This window comes from Bos indicus, chromosome 26 (assembly GCF_029378745.1).
Source record: "Bos indicus isolate NIAB-ARS_2022 breed Sahiwal x Tharparkar chromosome 26, NIAB-ARS_B.indTharparkar_mat_pri_1.0, whole genome shotgun sequence".
Taxonomy (NCBI): domain Eukaryota; kingdom Metazoa; phylum Chordata; class Mammalia; order Artiodactyla; family Bovidae; genus Bos; species Bos indicus.
In genome coordinates, this window is record NC_091785.1 from 38,719,209 (window position 1) to 38,741,204 (window position 21,996).

The 21,996-nt window shown below is 39.1% G+C and overlaps 1 protein-coding gene and 2 non-coding genes across 4 annotated transcripts in view; all 3 read right to left on the reverse strand.

Moving 5' to 3' along the window:
* Positions 1–17,622, reverse strand: part of EIF3A (eukaryotic translation initiation factor 3 subunit A) — a 31,545-nt gene extending 13,923 nt beyond the window's left edge. For both annotated transcript variants that reach the window (XM_070780923.1, XM_019988669.2), the window contains exons 1-11: positions 17,424–17,622; positions 11,797–11,987; positions 11,504–11,640; positions 10,952–11,115; positions 9,412–9,611; positions 8,078–8,286; positions 6,193–6,364; positions 2,945–3,049; positions 2,261–2,359; positions 915–1,031; positions 475–660 (exon numbers count right to left, since the gene is read on the reverse strand). In XM_070780923.1, the coding sequence (XP_070637024.1) occupies positions 475–660; positions 915–1,031; positions 2,261–2,359; positions 2,945–3,049; positions 6,193–6,364; positions 8,078–8,286; positions 9,412–9,611; positions 10,952–11,115; positions 11,504–11,640; positions 11,797–11,987; positions 17,424–17,472 (1,629 nt within the window). In that variant the 5' untranslated portion in view covers positions 17,473–17,622. The remainder of the gene's footprint in view (positions 1–474; positions 661–914; positions 1,032–2,260; positions 2,360–2,944; positions 3,050–6,192; positions 6,365–8,077; positions 8,287–9,411; positions 9,612–10,951; positions 11,116–11,503; positions 11,641–11,796; positions 11,988–17,423) is intronic.
* Positions 1,349–1,478, reverse strand: LOC139180057 (small nucleolar RNA SNORA19). Its single transcript, XR_011564401.1, has one exon. It is a non-coding gene; the product is annotated as a small nucleolar RNA SNORA19 (small nucleolar RNA).
* On the reverse strand, positions 2,495–2,624 carry LOC139180058 (small nucleolar RNA SNORA19). The gene has a single exon (XR_011564402.1). It is a non-coding gene; the product is annotated as a small nucleolar RNA SNORA19 (small nucleolar RNA).
* Positions 17,623–21,996: the final 4,374 nt, after the last annotated feature.

The following is a 21,996-nucleotide window of genomic DNA, read 5'->3' on the forward strand; positions in this document are numbered from 1 at the left end:
ATTCAACTACTGGTTTCTAGCACCAAATACTATGATGCTACAACTATTCAAAGTCTTTAACAGCAATGACATAGCTGAAGAACCTTTATCTGTTAGGCCAACTTTTATCTGAACCACGTGTACTATAGTGTTCAAGCCAAGGAGAAAATACTAACAGAGTTCACAAACAACTTAAACAGAAAGGCAAGGCATGATCACAGTCCTCCCTATGTGGAGGGTCATCAGCTGTGGTTTGTTATCATTCATCACAGTACTCCTATGATCACCTTAACCTGTTATTCTGACCCACAGAAGGCAGCTCAATGATCTGTGTTATCTGACAAAGATATTTAACAAAATATCAAAAGTATCAAACACAACTCAAGAGGAAATATATAATAAATCCCTTCTCTGAGATATCATTTCAAACCTTTTTGTCAAAGACCTAAAGGGCCCCTCATAATTCCATCATCCATTTCTCCCACAGATGCATACCAGGATATGAGCTGGCTTAATGACTTCAAGTGCTTTCGCAAGTACTGAGGACATGGCGGTCAGCTGATTTCTTATCTGTTCTGAAGGCATGCTTTGCAGATGAGGACCAATTGGAGCATCTTCTCGAGTAGCATAATTCAAATCAGATCCAAAACTAAGGGTCCGAGAAGTGTGGTCAATACGAACCTATGAAAATTGAAGAGTATTATCAATAGTTAAATCTACATGCAAATATAAAGTCTTGATACAAATGAGTAACTTTGATTAAAATTTCAACTTTAAGAAAAAAAAATCCACTGAAGAATGTCAAATATCAAAGCTAGAAACCTCAATTCAGTAAAGCTTTAAAACAGTGCCACTCTACCAAAAGCAGAGAACAAAGAGTATGTGTTTTAGTCCTTAGGCCTTCCACCACCTCAGTGTCCCCTGGAAGCACCTACCTGCAGGTCGCAGTGCCGAGCTGCATCTACTATGGCCCGTTCCAGTTGGAAAGCATCAACAAAAGGAACCAGAGAAGTCAAACGAGAAAACTCAATGCTCTGATAAATTTGTGCCACCTGCATAAGAAACACAAGGTTAGTAATAATAGCTATCATTTACTCAGCCATTGTTACGTGGAGTCTCGTGGAACAGTAGAAAGTTAGAAAGTTAGCCTATTTTTCAAAGAAAAGAAACTGAAGCTCAGAGTATGTAAACATGCACTGCTGGAGCCAGAGTTAAAATCCAAGGCTAATGAAAAGATTATGCCATATTTCAAACCATCACATAATCCTTTCAAATCCTAGTTCCGTAAAAACAAAAAACCCTAAATCGTCACATATTTGTAGATAGAGACCTGCTACTTACCTAATTTATCTGAACAGTTAATAAAACTGTTTGTCTGAAGGAGACTGGCAGTATTACTATTTAGTTATACTGCTAATTAGCCTTCAATTATTTGTATAGCACAGAAGAAATAACACTGCTCACATACAAGAGAGAAAGCAGGTCAATGACATGTGCACAAATATGGAAGTTAACATATAGTCAACGCTCTCCACCACCAATGAAACAATGGAAGACACAACAGGATCATTTAAATCATACTGTAAACCATAATATTCAAACTTAAGTATAAAGCTCAACTGCAATAGTTAAAAGACTGACAATACTGGGACTTCCCTAGCAGTCAAGTGGTTAAGAATCCACGCGTCCAATGCGAGGGGTACGGGACCCATCCCTGGTTGGGAAACTGAGATCCCACATACCACAGGGTTGCCAAAAAAAACTAAAAGACTGACAATACTAGTGTTAGCAGGAAAAAAAGCTTTCTTCATTACTGGTGGGAGGGTCCATGAATTCAATCTCTGAGGATCTGTTAAAAAAAGTTTTAAATGTGTAGACTATGACTAACTCCACTTCTTAGCTACAAAAGTGACAGAAGTATGCAAAGATACTTGTAAAGAAGTTCACTATTTCAACTTATTATGGCCAAAAAAACTAAAAAATTTCCACCAATAGTCTGAATAAACAAACCATGGTACTTTTAGACAATGAAAAACTACGTAGGTATTAAAAGGAATAAGATGTACATGGCTAACTCTTTAATAACAAAAAGAGACAAAAGCAGCTATGAATTCTGTAAAATAACTAGTTTTCAAATCAAACACATAAAATAATTTTGGTGAGGGTTAGAATTTGAGGAAGCTTTTTTCTCGGCTATTTCTAAATTTTTTAGTTTTGTGATCAGAACAATCAATGGAACATTCCCAGCTGTTCCATGAAACATCCATTTTTCCATCTTTACCTGCTGGAGAAGCCGGAGTATGGTGTTGTTCTGCAGTTGTGGAACATACTGTTGTAACTCTGGTTCCTTTTCAGGTTGCTCCCTAACCCAATTGAGAACCTAGAAAATCCATTAAGAGAGTTATATTTTCTCTACAATAAATACTAAAACACTTGTGATACTTTTTCATTTTCTTCACAGACAAAATCACCACACAATGCAAAGAAATACAAAATATAACAGGAAGCTACTTACTCTTGTGTGAAGGTGACTGACAGCAATGGCTAAATTAAGTCATGCTGCTAATTTACCTCCGAAGGTTTATTTAGCACATCAGAAATATCTTTTCTCTTGACACAAAGAAAAAAGACAATGAAATGTGCACCGAATTCGAACACATAGGATAACACTCCTCTGTTAACAAATACGGGACTAACTGGGAGGTTCTGACTGACAAGTACACACTGCCGGGTGGAAAACAGCTAGTGGGAAGCCGCGACACATAAAGCTCAGCAGGTGCTCTGTGATGAGCAGGGTGGAAGGAAGTCCAAAACAGAAGAAGACATATGCATGCATATGGCCGATTTACTTCACTGTACATCAGAAAAACGGACACAATGTAAAGCAATTACATTCCAATAAAAAAGAAAATACAACGTAAAACCGTAACAGGGATGGCTACATGATAACATAACCAAAGCTTACCTTTGTGACTCTCTCACAGAGTTTTAGTGGGTTAAATTCGACTTCCAGCCAATTGTAAAGGTCTTTTACTTCTGGGACAACATATTGTAGCACATTGAATCTGACCTACAGTAAGCAAAACAAAAGGATTAACTGCTGAAGGTATTTTGTAACTGGGATTCTGAATTGATTATAAATTAAATAAAAATATCAGACTGGAGATCTGGGAAATGACTGGTATTTATCTAGCTCAACCACCTCTAAATTTACCAAAGAGAAATCCAGGACCACTATGTGGAGTCTTTTGCCCCAAATTATGCAGCTCTCTACAGTGAAACCCCACAGGAATTTACAAAGGAAATAAAAACTCATCAATACAATCAAAATATGTACAAAGACAATTCATGTGGCCAACACAGATCAGTTTATTATCAATAAAAAGTAAATACCAGTTTACAAATGGCTGTATCAGAGAAAACTTATTACAGCAACACTGCTCAGAAAGCCACAAACTCAAAAGAAAAAACTCAGGACAAAACAGGCCCTGATTCACATAATATACAGAAACAGTCAAAAAAATAACAACTATATTCAATACATGAATATATCGCACCAATGAGGACATATTTATGTGAGATTTAAATTTCCTATAAAATACACAAACAGGCAAAATTAATCTGTGGTGTTATAAATCAGGACTGTGGCTACTCTTGGAGGAAATAGGAAAAAGTGGTGAATAGAAAAATCTTTTTGAGAATTTACGCAATTATACTTAGGACATGTACTTTAAAAATGTATGTTACAGTTTAATCATATTTTAAGTTGATATGTGAATAGAACTTCCTTGCACAATAAAGCTGTAGCTTGTGTAACCTGCCCTCAGGTTATGGGACATCAGTCCCTATATCAAGAAATGATAAAAACTCATCAAGAAATGATAAAGAAATGATAAGAACTCAAGAAATGATAAAAACTCATCAACACAAACGGCCACCTATTCTATGGCCATTAACAAAAGAAATCTATAAATAACAAATCCTGGACATGGTATGGAGAAAAGGGAACCCTCTCACACTGCTGATGGGAATGGGAATCAGGGCAGCCACTGACAAAAACAGTATGGAAGTTCCTCAGAAAACTAAAATTAGAATTATCACATGATCCAGCCATCCTTCTCCTGGGCATAGACCCAGAAAAAATAATTCAAAAAAGATCCATGCACCCCTACTACTGTGAACAGCAGCACCCTTCTCAACAGCCAGGGCATGGAGACACCGAAACGTCCATCAACAGATGAGCTGATGAAGAACACACACAGCGGAGCACTATTCAGTCATAAAGAAGAATGGAGTAATACCATTTGCTGCAACACAGATACAACTAGTGATTACCACACCAAGTGAAGTCAGAGAGAGAAACACCATACGATCACTTTCATGTGAAACCTAAACTATGAGACAGAAACAGACCCACAGATAGAACAGACTTGTGCTTGCAGGGGAATGGACTGGGATGCTGGGGTTTAGTGACGCAAACTGTTACACACAGAATAGACAAACAAGATTTCCTACTGAATAGCACAACTATATTCAGTATCCCAAGATAAGCCACAATGGAGAATATAAAAAAGAATGTATATAAAATTAAATCACTTTGCTGTACAGCAAATGAACACATTATGAATCAACTGTACTTGTATTTTAAATAAATCAATGTTCTGGATTTTCCATTGAGCACCCCCTCCAAATAAGGAATGTACTGAGACAGGCTATCATCATCTACTGAAGTATACTTGCTTCCCAAGCTTAACAATCTCTTAGGAACTTTTTGAGTCTGTTCCTGAGATACTAGAATCATTCTCTAGGTGATTATGAATTTAGCTACATAAACCTAATACTCAGGTCTCGACCTTGTACATAGAGTGAACTCAAGATTTATAAAAGGCCTCCTGACATCTAGTTAAGCCATTCATCTGACACCAACTAGAAGCCTTCTTATAGGCATTTATTTATGGGTCCAATGAGGACCCAAACGTGAATGTCCTGCCTACTGATCCTGACCCCACCAACAGATTCCTACATCAGTATCATAACAGATCACCTTTAACATCAAGGTATGCTACATGAGCTCAACAGATATGGATAATACTTCCATCAGGCACACTTTGCAGTATTTAAAACAATTTTTTTTAATACTTATTTGCTAGTTAAGACCTCTTCCTAAATACAATGCTCTTATTTAATTACGTTTAATCCTAATTCAGGAGATGGCAATGGCAACCCACTCCAGTACTCTTGCCTGGAAAATCCCATGGACAGAGGAACCTAGTGGGCTGCAGTCCATGGGGTCGCCAAGAGTCGGACACGACTGAGTGACTTCACTTTCATGCACTGGAGAAGGAAATGGCAACCCACTCCAGTGTTCTTGCCTGGAGAATCTCAGGGAGGGGGAGTCTGGTGGGCTGCAGTCTATGGGGTCGCACAGAGTAGTACATGACTGAAGCGACTTAGCAGCAGCAGCAATCCTAATTCAGTCCCATAAAAACATGCCAACACACAAAGCCGGTTTTTATAAATGGCAGCACAATAAAACATGAAGGCATTCAGAAAGAAATATCATTTCATAGGTTGTTAGTTCTTTTGAAAAATTTACCACAAAGGGAACTTGTCTTGCTACTATAACAGAGAACTGTTACAAGAGAAAACTATCGCCATATACAAAGTATATTAACTTTTATCCAAACTGATTGACCCTGCCAGTGAAGGAATAAGGCCTATATTCTCTAGCATCTGTCTCTCTTTTTTCTCTTATCCTGAAGTAATTTGCTAGAGGTGTACCACAGTAAACACTAAGTCAAAACTACTGTGAATCAAACTCCTCTGGACTACAAATTCCATTTAACTATCACTTGCCTGGCAGGTAACAGACACTAACATGATAAATTCCCACTGAATTAGACAGTCCAGTGTACCCCTGAAATAAGCCATGATTGTTCTTGCCCATCATACTTCCCTTATCAAGGGGCCCATGCTATTCCTCAAAGCTAATCTGAGTCTTGTCTGCTGCATCCAATTTAACTCCAGCTCATTCAAGACAAAACATCTCACCTCAACACAGGGCTGACTTACACCAATGTTTCTCAAACTTGTCCATGCATCAGAATCCCCTGGCAATGCATCAGAATTCTCAGCATTTAATCATAAATTATAAAACCAGATCATAGAGGGTTCTGTTCAAAGCTGTTAAAGAGTGCTAAAACTTATACCAACCATATCGTTAATAAGGCCAATTCGCGTTGGTGGGGCTTGCAGGCCTAGCAGGGTTGCAAGGCGACGCTGTTTCTCAACTATAATGCCGTCCATATCCAGAAGTCGAGCAATATCAGTACGCTCAGGGGTAATAGGGATGGAAAGAGTGGCCAAAAGGACTCTAGTAGACATTCTGGAGAACAAAGTTACAATCTGTTAAATTTGCAAATGTTGATAAGCAGAAAGATACTTCTCTAATTATCTAGTACAATATGCCAGTGATAGAATATGTATACCACCACTATGAACTGGCCTCCTAAGTGTTTATCAAAGCATGGGATTAATTAAAAAAGAAATGGATTATCCTAAAATGAACCCTTGGAGAAACAGAACTTCACCCACCCACTTACTACTGTCAGTGTTTTCTAGCTAAAGAGAAAGACTGTGTTGAATGCAACACAGACACACCTGCATGTACCCCTACTTCCTTATAAAAACTATTAGGGAAGACTTTAAAACTAAGAAAAAACTAACACTTAAGAGGGAAAAGTTACAAGGATCACAAAAACATATTTATGGGAGTTGAGGGCAAAAGTTAAACGTTAGCTTCCTTAAAACACAAAACTCGGGGTGAATTTGGAGCACCAGAGGACACCAGGGACTGCGGGCTCTGGAGCCCACGAGTCAAGAGTTGGAATCTCAGCTTCACCATTTCCAACTGGAACCCTAGGCAAGATACTTGATTTTCTAAGTTACAAGGTGTTGGGAGGGTTAAGGAAAATAATGCACATATAGCCAAACAGCCTGATGATTATGACAGCACTCTTACAGTCTTTTCTAACAGAAGACTATAGAAATAAAGAAAATCAAGTTTTTTCCCTTATTCCAACAAACAACGATTACATATATAACAGATAGTGAATGACATAATGAACACTGTCCTCAATAGTTTTTTAAGGGACTTTCCTGGTGGCCCAGTGGTTAAAACTCTGAGCTCCCAATGTAGGAGGCACAGGTTCAATCCCTACTTGAGGAACTAAGATCCCACGTGATGCTCTGTGTGGCAAAATATACATATATATATACGGAAGTGCCAAGTTTTAGTTGCTCAGTCGTGTCCCAACTCTTTGCAACCCTCATGGACTGCAGTCCACCAGGCTCCTCGGTCTAAGATTCTCCAGGCAGGAAGACTGGAGTGGGTTGCCATATACACTAGAAAAAACTCAGTTGGTTTCATGCACTGCTTACAAGCTAAGAAAAACAATTTGGTGTATGTACTTCTATTAGAGACCGAAATAACATGGTCTGCCAGTAAGAAACGGCATGTGAGCTGCCTAAACCCAACTAAAATGTATAATAAAAACCAAACATGACTGAAACTATATATGTAATGCTAAAAAAATAAAAGTCTTTAGATTGTTAGGTTATAGTCTATCTACATAAAAATACACATGCCAATTATTTACAGAGTTAATGTTGTATAGCTGGGGGGGGAAGTTACTTGATAAAAGTACTCATTTTGGGGGGAGGGGGTCTAATCAGTTCCTAGATTCTAAATACCTACACTCAGTTAAGGAAGCTAATACCTTAACACTGCCTTTCCTAACATTCCATTTTCTCAACTGGAGGGTTGGTTACCAGATAAAAGATAGCTACCGAAGACCAAGAATACTGCCCAAGAATACCACTGAGATTTTTTGGTAGTTAACAGTTAGAAGGCGTGCTGCTGGCAACCAGTGGGAAAACCAGGGATGCTGCCAAAGACCCTAAACACACAGTCCCCTGACAAAGAAATAACCAGCCCCAAATGTCAACAGTGCAGCTGAGAACGCTAATCTAACATTATCATGCCATTTACAAGATAGTTCTTTTATATCTCAATACTATCCAACAATAAGATTCTTACCTTTGCATCTCTTCTTGTGTAAGATTCTTTCTCATCTCTCTAGATAAATGGTAAAGACGATGGAGTGTCGATGCATGAAAAAGAGCATTTCCAGATTTCCAAAATACAGTTGAGACTTTGTTATAGTAATTTGCCATCAACTGAGGCTTGGGCGGTTTTTTAGATAAGGAAAATAGCCCATGAATATCTTCCACAGCTTTGAATGCTTCCTAAAATTAGTGGTATAAATTACAGTCATTACATTCTAAACAAACAAAACAACAACAAAAATCTATGAAACTTAAAATATATTACACTTAAGAATAAAAATGGCAAATAAAATACCTTCATGTGTGGTTCTTTTTATTCATAATTTAACTATCTGATATATCTCAGAAAACTAACACAATTTCTTAGACTGCCCGTGCCTTTAAAGAGTATCGTACCACTTGGGGGAATATATTTTTAAAGAATCTGGAAGGACATAAAACACAACATAAAGGCTATTTCTGAGTGTTAAGATAATGAATAAATATTTTCTTCCTTTTACTTATCATTTTTTCCATACTAGGCATGTTTTACTTGTCTTCTATTAAAATTTTTTCCTTTAGTTCAGGTATCTTAAGGGTGTACCTGCAGAAAAGGAAAATATGGGAGAGCAGGAGATCACATTTTCATTGGCTGAAAACTACCAATTTTTAGTTTCTTCCTCTGCAATTTCAGTAAGATTTGGTGGGGGAATCAAATATATAAAAATAACTCATGAGAAAATGTCTGCAGAATCCTTAGCGTAAAAAAGTCCATGTGGACAACAAAATGCACACTACCAAGATCTCTGATGTAGGATCCTCACTGTGCAAGCTTCCCAAGTCTGTGCAGCACTGAGAGATCCAGGGGACAGTCTCGGGCTGCATTTCTCCAACTCTCTGTGGTGAAGGCCAAGTCTGTCTTTGTGATTTCTCAACTGTTGCCATCAGTACTTAATAAATTACTATTAAAATAAGATGGAAAGACCACCTGATTTTTTAAATCCGGGTAAACAGAGACAAAACTACCATGAAATTATTTACAAAATTTTGTAAAGGCATACTCTCTAGGCATTGAGCCACAATTTGAGCCCTGAGGTCTGAAAAAGAGATTAGATGATTTGGCTTGGAATTGACAGCAGGCATCAAGAACCAAAATAACTGAGACTTCTTGTCCCAAACTCTTCCTTCTCCATTAGACAACCTCAAATCTGTTACCTAGCTACTGAAATTAACCAAGAGACACCAAGACGCAGATACTCATTAAGAGAAGAAAAGGTAATATGGGTTATTATTACTACAAAGAAAAGCCAATAGTTCACAACATACCTGCCACAATTCCATGCTGATAGCACTGTCCAACTGAACAAGCCTGGTTTCCAAATGCATAGACTGGCTCTCTGGATTATTAAGGTTGATTGCTGTACTTTGGTTATGGTGGCGTTGAATCTGAGACAAATGCATTCTCAAGTTGTCACACAACTTACGGAATTCGGCTTTCCGGGTATATTGGAGGCAGAATTTGAAAGCTATAAGCATAAATTGTAAAATATATTAGGTACTTTCCACCATAAACTTAGTATTTAAACAGGTTCTATTTCATGTATTAAGGTCAGTTATCTTAACAAGATTTACCAAACTCAGCATCAGTTTTAAGAAATGATCAGTTGTAACTCACTTCATGTGCCCTGAGCACCTTTTAGACACAGTCATCAGTCCTGGTCTAAGACTGAAATGGTTCTGAGAGCTAAGGAAGCTATTTAAGTTTAGGTCTAAGAGGGACTCACCTTTCAAACACTTATCACTTCAAACCCTAAAAGAGCAAAAAAATTCTCATCTGAAATACAATTAACTCTCTTACCTACTTTACTAGAAAACAAAGCTTCTGCACTAACTGAAACGGAATAATACAAATTGGGGGTCTGTGGTAACCTAATTTCAGTTGTGCAGATGTATAAATGAACTACCTGCTCTATCATTAAAACACATAATTTTCTACTATCATACATGCAATACTAAAATAACTTCTTTGAATGTCCTTTGTCAATCCCTTAAAAAAAGAGTATTTCTATTTCAATAGGCCTGAAACAGAAGGATGCAGTTTAACTACAAGTTAATATTTAACGCAACTGTTATCAAGAGGTCCTAGTTGCCTTGTGTTAAATGCTAGCCATGTGGGCAAAATGAAACAGATTCTAATACTCCTAGTAAGCTATTCTTAGTCACATAATCACTTAAAACTTGAATAAACAAAAACAAATGCCATATTAAAAATGGTGACAAGCTTGTGCCTAAGGCTAAAAGTAAGAAAAAGCCAAGAGCCACTCATGTCATATATAGTTAAAAGGCTGCACTGACAGGAAGATAAGCTGCAACAGTAAGGCAAAAAGACAAGATTAGGAAAACAAACTTAATACAGTTCTCCAGATTAAAAGTGCATGGATACTTTTTACGGTGATCCTGAGTCTTCAATAAGGTTTAGTTCTATATTCAATAACACTCCGGAGCTCAGAAAGACCTTAGAAACCCAGTACATGGTTAAGTAGCTTGCTGAAGAGTATGCTATAGAGTCAAAAGTATTGATAGAATCAAGTTTGCCAGAAAGCAATAGAAAAGTTTATCTTTTCAGTCACTTAGAAAACTCCAAAATGACTTTAAAAGGTGCTTCAGACATCAATGGAAAACACAGAATTACCTTGACTAATGAAACAAATTTCTCATTTAATATCCAAATGAATGCCAATCATCTAAAGAAAGAATTAAAACTATGTAAAGTAAGTACTACAGAGAAAAGGAGATTAACTTTAACAGTTAAACCTTTCGCAAAACCTATGCTTGAGTCAACTTTTCAAAGCAGTTCTTGTTTTACCTTGTTGGGCAATATCATGGTAGAGACGCTCTACTCTAGAATTGTTCCGAAGAAGGTCCAAACACTGTCTATATGATTCCCATAGGAATTTAACCCATGGAGTTAAAAGTAATCTGTCAGTACGATCCTGAGTGTCTTCACCACTTACAGCACTTAGGAGAACACTACAAAAATATTTAAAAACGTTGAAAACAATTTTAGACATGGTTTCCTACTTTGCCATATGATTATAAAACCAAAACCAACAATGATCATTATAAAATAGTTCAAATTCTATCTACAACTTCAAACATACTGTAAAGCTATCACTTAGTCCAAGTATTTGAATTCTTAATCTGTATTAAAGCCATTTAAATTAGTATACACCCTATCAGATGGTTTAATTTTTCACTTTTATGAACTCTGAACAGTACATGACTTGAAGTTACTGTACATTTAAAATTCCAAAGACAAACATTCTTTCTAATAAACATTTACTTCAAATGGGGACAATGGAGACAAATGTGAAGAAAAACAATGAGAAAGATCTATTTAGCAATTTAGCCCACATACCTCTCAGGAGTTTGAATATTATCCAGATCTTCTATGTCTAAGACCATCTGCTGGGACTCTTCTTTAGCAGCTTCTGTTTTCTCCTCTGCCAATTTCAAATATGCCCTGACAACATCCTCTAGAGATTTGATGTTCACCTAGCCAATAAATAAATAAATAAAACTCGTCTCCCAACAAACCAAAAAATATTTTAAAAGCAAACTTTATGGTATAAAACAGTAAATATGAAAGGTAAATGCCTCCCAAAATGACTAAAAGCACTTACTAAAATATAAAAACCCAGCTGTTCATACCTGTTGACAAATGTTCTTATACTGATATAAGCCTTCTTTAGCCAAATGGCTCTTGCGAAGATCCACACAAAGTTCCAAGTATTTCAACATAATCGGCTCGTGTATCTTTTGCCATGTTCTATGTTTCTTACTTTTCATAACATCATAAAGAACGTCCAGAGCAGGTTGCTTTTTGCCAACTTCAAGAAATTCTGGAACAGTAAATCAGGAGAAAATTAATTATGTATGCTATATAAAAACCTAAATCTTGCTTTTTAACTTGGCTGTTTTAATTTCCCAACCTATTACCATCTCCTTTGAGGTCACAATTTATTTTTGATTTCTAACACTATGCCAAGGTAAAAAAATGAAAAACTGATACTATCTCAAATATGACCTATGCGTAAAACTAGATTTCACTCAATTCCTCTGCACCAATTATATCTAAGTTACTTTATAAAGTTCTAGAGATTCAAGTCATGAGGGTAACAATCTCCCCCTTGAATAGGCAGAAAAAGCAAGTGTAACTTCAGTCACAATGATCTGGCTGATGCATTTCTTGCTAGTTTGTATTAAGACTTAAGGTAGAAAAAACAAATTAGATTGACTATGTTCCTTTTAGATCAATAGACTATGTGGGTCTATTGCAGGGCTCTATTTTATCATTTCTCTACTGACCTGCCTAGGCTTCTGCCAATACCTCACTGTCTTGATTACTGTAGCCTGACAGAAAATCTTGAAGTCAGGTAGTGTGAGTACTCCAACTCTGTTCTTCAGTACTAGCTGGCTATGTAACACCTTTTGTCTTTCCATACAAACTTCAGAATTGCTTGTAGATACCTACAAAATAGCTCACTGGGATCTCACTGAACCTTTATAACAAGTTTGGAAGAACTGACAACAGCATTTAGTCTTCCAATCCATGAGCACAAAGTATCTCTCCACTTATTTATCCCAATCTAAACACGAGAAATAAACTGAGACAAATCCCAGCTAAGAGACAAAATACCTGACAACCAATACTCCTCAAACTGTCAAGGCCACCAACAAATCTAAGAAACTGCCACAACCAAGAGGAGCCTAAGGAGACAACGAAATGTAATGTACCTTGGGTGGGATCCTGAAATACACAGGAGACATTACAGAAAGCTGAGAACAATGTATGGACTTTTCTTAATAATAATGTATCAGCATTGATTCATTAGTTGTAACGAACATACCACACAGATCTAAGATATTTATTAACAGGAGAATCTGTGTGTGGTGTGACCCTCTGTACTATCTTTGCAATAATTCTGTAAATCTCAAACTTCTAAAATTAAAAGTTTATTTTTTAATTGAGAAAAAAATTTTTGAATGTAGAGCAAACAACTGTATACTCTTTTAAAAATTCACTGCCTAAATCTGATGGCATTCTGTATGTAGCAATATTTCAAAATCTGTTCCAACCTCAGATTTTGGGTATACTGCTTGTTTTGAAAAGCAAAAGCTCCTCCATTACATTTCTGACCAAAGTTAAAATTTATCATATTTTTTTCTTTTTTTTTTTAAACTTAATACACTTAACAGACTACGGGTGGTTCTTTTCTGGTTATGTTTAACTTAAAACTAAGTACCAAATTTCACACACACAAAAATTTCTCCACTGAAAATTTGACAATAATTTGGCAGAACACTAGTTTACGCTATAAAAAAGTTAAAACACATCTGTTTTTTAAAATCAATGTTCATTTTTCTTTAAAAAAAAAAAAAAAATCGTTGACAATTGTTTTAGGCATTGACCTAACAATGTACAGCATTATCTAAGATATAACTATTCTAGGGCAAACACAGACCAAAACGTCTCCTATCTGAAGGATTTACTTAGTAACTCATTTCTTCTTCCAATCATCACATCTCTCAGGAATGCTGCCTCTGAACATTCCTTCCTCCAGGAAAACTATAAACAATATTTCTATTCTAGTATATTTTTAAAACTTTATACAGGAGAAATCACAAAACACATTGAAGTCAGTATCTTTTAACACAATATCCTAAGTCATCCCATATTATACCAAACCAAACTCCTCACATGCAAATAAATATAAACCCCTCTTCAATACTTCAATAATCTCAATATCATATCTGCCAATATGGGGGCAAGGCCATTCTCACTTGGGTCAATTTTATTACACCCCTCCCAATCAAAGATGTAACACTGAATACAACTAGATACTTTGCTGGAATAAGCCTTTTCTGTTTCAAGGAAAGGACCTACTTATCATCTTCCTGGAGCATGCACACACAGTTATTTTAAAATTTAACAATATATTAGTGTTTTTTCACAACTATTTAACAGAAAAAGCTTCCATCAGCCAAAAATTGGGGAGTAAATGTTTTTACGTTTATCCTTTACATTAAGGGTATCACAGCAGCCCACCAAAATAATTTATTATATCCAATTCCCAATCTTACACTGAGGATTTAAAACCCATACTACTGTATACAAGCACTATCAATATGTTGCAAAATAGGCACCAAGAGTTAAATTTAAGAGCTGGCCCCAGTATGATGTGGTGACAAAATAACAAACTAGCCAAAAATAATTCCCAATCTCTTATTTTTAAATGACTGTGGTAACAATGTCACTTAAAAAAAATAGTAAGTCTTGTTTAGTGATAGAACTGAAAGTACTTTTCATTTCCTCAATAGCTAGTCAAATTAAGATTCCAAATCCAATACTTTCAAATTCCAAAACAATCATCTAATTAGGGGGAAAAAAACAAGTTTTTGAGGCTGTGCGAGAGAAAACTATCACACACTAAAAGCTGTACTGCAATCTTTAAAGAAACGTTCATTTCCAGATTGATATCATCTTAAAAATAAAATCTGGAATTACAAACTATTCCTAGGAGGGTAGGCATTCTTAAAGACACAGTGAGTGATCTATGTATCTACCTATAGTAAAGTTTAGGTCAGCCCTTCAATTTTACTAGGTTATTTGTGTAACAGATCAAGTAGATAAGCTATAATGTTACATAATTTGTGGGCTTAATAACAACTTTATTTTTAAGACACTGGTTGTAGAGTGTAAGTTAAAAGGCCATTATACAGTCAGAAGCAACAGAGCTGGCACTATCATCAATATGAACTGGAAAGGGGGCTTTTTCTGAATGATTCTGGGGTATGCAAATTTCTTGCCGGTAACTGCTGGGACTCATTTTCCAGAATGCTTGTTTTCCAACTGCTTCCAAAACTACTGCTCTGACAAACCATTCTACACCTAAATTAGGATACTCTAATGCTGCTGCTGCTAAGTCACTTCAGTCGTGTCTGACTCTGTACGACCCCACAGACGGCAGCCCACCAGGCTCCTCCATCCATGGGATTTTCCAGGCAAGAGTACTGGAGTGGGGTGCCACTGCCTTCTCCTAGGATACTCTAATGGATGGGATCTAAATGTGATTTGATTTGATATTACAAATGTTATAGATAAATGAGATTATTCCCATTAAAAATAAAATGTGCTCTGATTACCCTACTTATAAAATTTTGTCAACAGTGTCATATGCCATCCACATTCTGCTCATTGATACTAAAACAGGATCTAAGATGAAAGGTACAGAAATTATACTACTTGAAAGGGAAGGCCTCTCTACCATACCAGCACTCATCTAACAGCTTTTTAAAAGGCCTTTTACAAAAACTACACTAACAAATTGAAGACCCCATCCCCATGTCTTTCTCATCTTGCCTACTTGAATTTCTGACATTTTCACAAATTGCTCTTCATGAATCAAATCTATTTCAACTTAGAAATTGTGAAAAAAGATTTAAGATGTTAACATACATTACTTCTAATTTTAAAGTTACTGAAATATTAAGTTCATATAGATTCAAAAGGGAGGAGTGAAGGATACAAGGCTTGAACACATCAATATGTAGTATTTAGGCCATGGAGATTACAGTGCTTCAGCCAATTAACATGGAAAAAAATGTATTGGTAAAGCATTCAAAGGGCTGTAAAACACATCTATAGTAGTAATTTCACCCAAGTCATATGTATACCACAATATGTAATTCTCTTAAGTTTCAAAACATTTAAGAAATAATGCTTTCCCTAAATTTGCTAGTTTATTTTGTAGGATTAAATTTCCATCTCAATCTTATTTTCTTTCCTATAAATTAATCAGCACGTGTAAACTTCCTGCCTGTTCAAACTATTTACATGGAGGATCAGAGTGAGTGATTAGATCAAAGTTGTAGTTTCCATTGTTTTTTGGAACAGTTACTCTATTCCACAGAATGCGGCATTATCCTATTCCACAGACGGTTACTTATCCCCGAAATTGTTAACTTACAGTAAAAATAACAAGCATACGACAAACAGCTCTCTGGCCCTGACAGATTATCAGTGGTATCAACTGTACGCACTGACTGAAACTGACCTTTTCCTAAGAGGATTTTCAAACGAACTAACAAAATAAGCTTCATAAGTATAAAAGGGTTAACAGACACGGTACATCGATCCACAACAGGGGTTAAGACCCAAAACTCGTTTGGCTTGAGGAAGCGTGAAAATGAAAGAGCAATGGACGCTCTAACACTTATAAACCCTAAATAATAATCTATTGAAAGACCAGAGAATACATTTGCACCCCCTGTAATGGCAACGTAATAAATGCCTCTTGAACAGATCAGGACACACACAAGTTTTCCCAACAGTGCCGCCGACTCAAGCACACATATGGAAATAATCCCAAGCAGCAGCGCAATAGTGGGGGCGGGGGGAGAGAACCACGATGGATCTTGAAGTTCAGAGACCTTGGTGTTAGGCTTCTAGCTCAACAACTCACTCCCAGAGTGACCTTGGGCAAACCAGTCTTCCTAGGCCTCACTTTCCTAATCTTTGAAACTTCAAGTCCCTCTTATAGTATTAACTCTGTCCCAACTTCCTTGAGACTCGGAGTAGGCTTCGCAACAGCCAATAATCAATGCCGAAAGAAAAAAAAATTTTAAAAATAGGGAACGAGTTAAAGGGGTCCGAGTCCCCGAAGCGAAGAAGAGGGGTCGGAAGGGGAAGTGTCCTGAGCCGGCAAAGCGCGGCGCTGGATTCGGGGGCGCGGAGGCGTCCGCAGGAGGGCCCGGAGGTAGGCCTGCCAAGCCTCCCGGCCCGGCGGGAGGTGGAGCCGAGGTTCTCGCGTGCATTGTCCCCGGGAGGGAGCCATGTTTCCTCCTCCCCGGCACTCCCAGATGGCGGCCGGGGGCGCGGGGCCGAAGCGCACAAGGTCCCGTGGTCTGGAGTGAGGGGGTGCCCAGCAGAGGCGAGGAGAGAGAGGAGCTCGGGCCCGCGTCGGCCTGTCTCCGGAGCCGCGACGCCGCCACCCTGCCCCCCGAGACTCACCGGGAGGCGGCGGGAGGAAGGCGAGCCCCGCAGAGAGACGGTTCCCGGCTCCGCGCCTCCCACCCTCCCCGCTCTACCTCCCATGTCAGTTGGAGCGAGAAGGTATACCATACCCAACCCCCGGCTGGGTCGGCGGCGGGCAGGCTGCAGGGGCCTCCCGTGCAGCCACAGTCGGACGGCCGCACACCGCGCACCAGGCCCGGGCCCCCTCGACCTCCGAGGCCTCGGGCCGCCCCAGTCCAGCGCGCTCCGATCCCCTCCTCACCGTTGGCGCGCTTGAGGGCATTTTCCGGCCTCTGGAAATAGGCCGGCATCTTGGCGGCAGGCTCAGTTCACCCGGCGTCAGCGAATCCTCGGGGTCCCGGGCCGGGAGAGGAGACGAAGGGGAACCAACGCGAGGCTCCACGCGCCTCGCCAGCAGTCGCCCGCGCCCAGCCGGCCAGAGACGGAAAGGAAGGAGCCACGTGACCCGCCCTGCGCGGCGGCGCCGCCGCCGCTTAGGCCCCGGATGTAGGGGGCGGGCCTCCGGGCGCGGCCCGCCCCTCCCGCGCGCAAGCGCGTTGGCGTCACGGGCGCCGGCTGACGTGGCGGCGGTGCTCGGCTGACGAGCGCTCGGGTTCCACCTCTGGATTCTGCAAGACGTACGTTGGGGAGCAGATTCTCAGGCCCCTAGCTCCTCGAGTGAGAATAGGGTTGAGAAACACGCAGTTTGGGTCATAACTACTGTCTGGCGAGAAAGCGCAGTCTTCCTCTAATAAGATTTATGCGGAGTCCTGCAAAGTTAGAATCAGGTCTCATTCGCCTCAGTTCGGTTCCGTTCAGTCAGCTGAGTCGTGTCCGACTCTTTGCGACCCCATGGACTACAGCACGCCAGGTCTCCCTGTCCATCACCAACTCCCCGGAGCTTGCTCAAACTCATCTCCATCGAGTAGGTGATGCCGTCCAACCATCTCGTCTGTCGTTCCCTTCTCCTCCCGCCTTCAATCTTTCCCAGCATCAGGGTCTTTTCCAATGAGTCAGTTTTTGGCATCAGGTGGCCAAAGTATTGGAGTTTCATTCGCCTAGGGAAGAGAATGATCTGACTTGGAAGTGAAAATTAAGTCGCTCAGTCCTGTCCGACTCTCTGCGACCCCATGAATTGTAGCCGGCCAGGCTTCTCTCCTTGGAATTCTCCAGGCAAGAATACTGACTTGGCTGAGTTAAAATACCGAATTTAAAAAATAAATAAATAAATAAAATAAAATACCGAATTTATTCGCTTATCACAAATGCAGAGAACATATAATTAGGCCAAGGATTTTCACCTCTAGTGGAGACCTGTCACATGACGGACTAGCATGGGGAGGAGAGTTGCAATAAGTAACTAAACAACTACGCAGGCTTTTTTCACATCTAGATAAAATTCTAAAGTTGGTGACACAGAGAGTACCTGGGCCCTCAGAAAGGGCTCGTTTTGAGCCAAGACCTCAAGGTTGGGGATATACTGGAGACAGCAGTCTGGCGTGGGGAGAAAAGACATGCAGCAGACCAGACCCTCAAAATATTTGAAAATACATGGGAGTGTCGTCGCCTTTATGTTGAGCATATACTGCACACAAACCTAAGAAAAGTGTTAATGAAAAAATTCTGTAACAGGCCCTTCGCTACAGGTCTTCTATTTTTGATGAACAACTTTAATGTTCAAACATTATACCTAGAACTTGAAAGCCATTTAAACTTAATCTAATTATTCAAAATGAGTTCTAGGACTTGCCAGGCAGTGGTCCAACGGTTAAGACTACGCACTTCCACTGCCAGGGCATGGGTTCCATCCCTGGTCAGGGAAACAGAAAATCCTGCATGCCCTGCAGCTTGACCAAAAAAAATAAGTTCAGAAGAAAAATTCAGAAAGCAGCAGTGGAATAAATTGTTGCAAATTTATTACACATTTTGTAATAATGAGAGGTAAAGAATCTGCCTACAATAGAGGAGACCACCTGTAATGCAGGAGATGTGGGTTTGATTCCTGGGTGGAGAAGACCACCTGGAGAAGGAAATAGCAAATCATTCCAGGATTCTTGCCTGAGAAATCCCATGGACAGAGGAATCTGGCAGGCTGCAGTCCATGGGGTCACAAGAGTCGGACACAGAATTAGTGACTAAACTCACCACCACAATAATAGATGGGATGTGTAAATTAATGACAGTACCGCATTAATGAATGAGAAAACTACAGTATATACACACAAAAAGCATTTCCCCCTCATTCCTTCTGTCTCAGCAGAGGTTTTTCTATTTAAGTTTATCACTAGAAAGAATATTTGGGAAATGCAGACATAGACAAAAAATAAATCACGAATTCTAAAAAAAAAAAAAAATTCTTTACTTTAAAATTCATTTCAGAGAATTCTTCTTCCAAATGATTAGATCACCCTGAGCTTACACCTCAAAAAATAAGAGCAGAGTTGAGCAGTAGTTATTAAAAAGCCATGGGAACTGTTTTATAGGACAAGATCAAGAGACTTATTTGTGTATACAATAATTAAGTCAAAATTAAAGAGCTAAACATAAGAGCAAATATAGCTTTTAAATGCTATAGATAGAAAACTTTTTCAGTAGACCAGAAAGGTATATAACAGAATAAAATAAAAAGAAACCTGGCCTAAGTATCAAAAAAGCTTTCCAACTTTCTTAGCTTTCCATTATCATATCTCAAAGAAAATGGTAAAATTATTATTGATTATTGCTCATTATTTGGTAGACCTGAAACAAAAATACTGGAAAATTGGGAGGTAAAATGAAATCCAGTGTTTCTACATCTTCATCCTTTTCTCTTTGAAGTTATTTTAAAAGTTCAACCCTTTGCACCCACACCTGTGGAGTTCTGCATCCTCAGATTCAACTAGACATGCATCAGAAATATTCAGAAGGGAATTCCCTGAAGGTCCAATGGGTAGGACTCCGCACTTTCACTGCTGAGAGTCCAGGTTCAATTGCTGGCTGGGGAACTAAGATCCCACAAGTCACGTGGCACAGCCAAAAAAAATAAAATGCCTTAAAAGAGCAACAGATAGAAAATATTTGGGGAAAAAGTTCCAGAAATTTCAAAAAGCCTAATTTGAATTTGTTACTGGCAACTATTTACATAGGTTTACACCGCATTATGGAGAAGGCAATGGCACCCTACTCCAGTACTCTTGCCTGGAAAATCCCATGGAGGGAGGAGCCTGGTGGGCTGCAGTCCATAGAGTCGCAAAGAGTCAGACACGACTAAAGCAACTTAGCACTCACACTGCATTGAGAGTTATAAGTAATCTAGAGATTATTTAAATTATATAGGAGGATGTGATAGGGTTACCTGCAAATACTATGCCATAAGACTTGAGTATTGCACATTTTGATATGTGGTGGGAACTGGAACCAATCCCCTGTAGATACCAAGGGAAGACTGCATTTGAAGCATTTGGTAATATATCAACACCAAATGGGGCTTCCCTGGTGGCTCAGTGGTAAAGAATCTGCCTGCAATGCTGGAGACCCCGGTTCAATCCTTGGGTCTAGAAGATTCCCTGGAGGGGGGCACGGCAAACCAATCCAGTACTCTTGCCTGGAGAATCCCATGGACAGAGGGGCCTGGTGGACTGCAGTCCATAGGGTCACACAGAGTCGAATATGACTGAAGCAACTAAGTAGCAGCAGCAGCAATACCAAAGGACCGTGTAAGTGCATGAAAAGTATTTAGAGCCTGTTACCATATTTTTGAATGAGTAAAGGTATAATGTCAATTTCTAGGATAAATTTACCTATTAAACTCAACTAACAGGTATTCAATACCAGCTAACAGCCATAACGTGAGATGCTGGGGATAAAAATAAGCACGATGCCTCCTTTCATAGAGATGATGATTCACTGGTGAAAATAGACTAGTACACAAAGAGGGACAAGATGGGATCTATTATGGGCCTGGAGAAAAGCATAATTACTTGCTGTTGATTAATGCTCACTTAGTGGAAAACAAGCAACCTGAATAATGCTAAAAGCCACTCAGGAAGTGGCAAAAGGATGTAATCAGGCTGATGAAGGTTTTTTCCCCCTAATCAAGCTACGTTTATACTGTATATAACTGGATACTTTCTCTAATACAGTGTTTTGTAGGATTTTTCTGACTTGAGTGGAATAAATAAGGTTCTCAAAAAAAAAAAACAAAACAGTTGTTAAGGGTTCAACTGAAGTACTACATTATACATATTTGCAACATAATACTTCACAGCTTTAAAACAAGTATCATGTTTCACAGTTTACTGAAATACTTTCACATTTATTGTTTACAAGAATGCTATAATGAAGGTATTTGTACTGATGAACATAATAAATTTCAGAGTTAAACTAAGGTTCATGTTTATACGTTCATTCAATAAACCATAATCAACAAACCATTACTATGTGCCAGACTCGAAAGGCAGGCACTCCATAGGTAGGTATGCAGCAGTGAGCAGGACAGATTTGGTTCCTGCCTTCTCAGACTTTGCAGTCTAGAGAAAGGAAAACTCTGAACACTCATCAGAAGCTCCATGGAGGGAATTCCCTGGTGATCCAGTGGTTAGGACACCATGCTTTCAGTGCTCAGGGCCCAGGTTCAATCCCTGTTCAGGGAACCAAGATCCTGTAAGATGTACCAGGCAGCCCAAAAAAAAAAGCCACATGGAGACGGAGAATCCACTCCAGACCAGGCCGCCATTGTCTCTCTAGACCCATCTCTCACGTCTCTCTGTGTCTTTCAGTGCCTGAAACAGTTCTCTCCCGCCTCCAACCCAGGGCATGCCGTCACTTCACTTGGAAATTTACCACCACCCATTCCT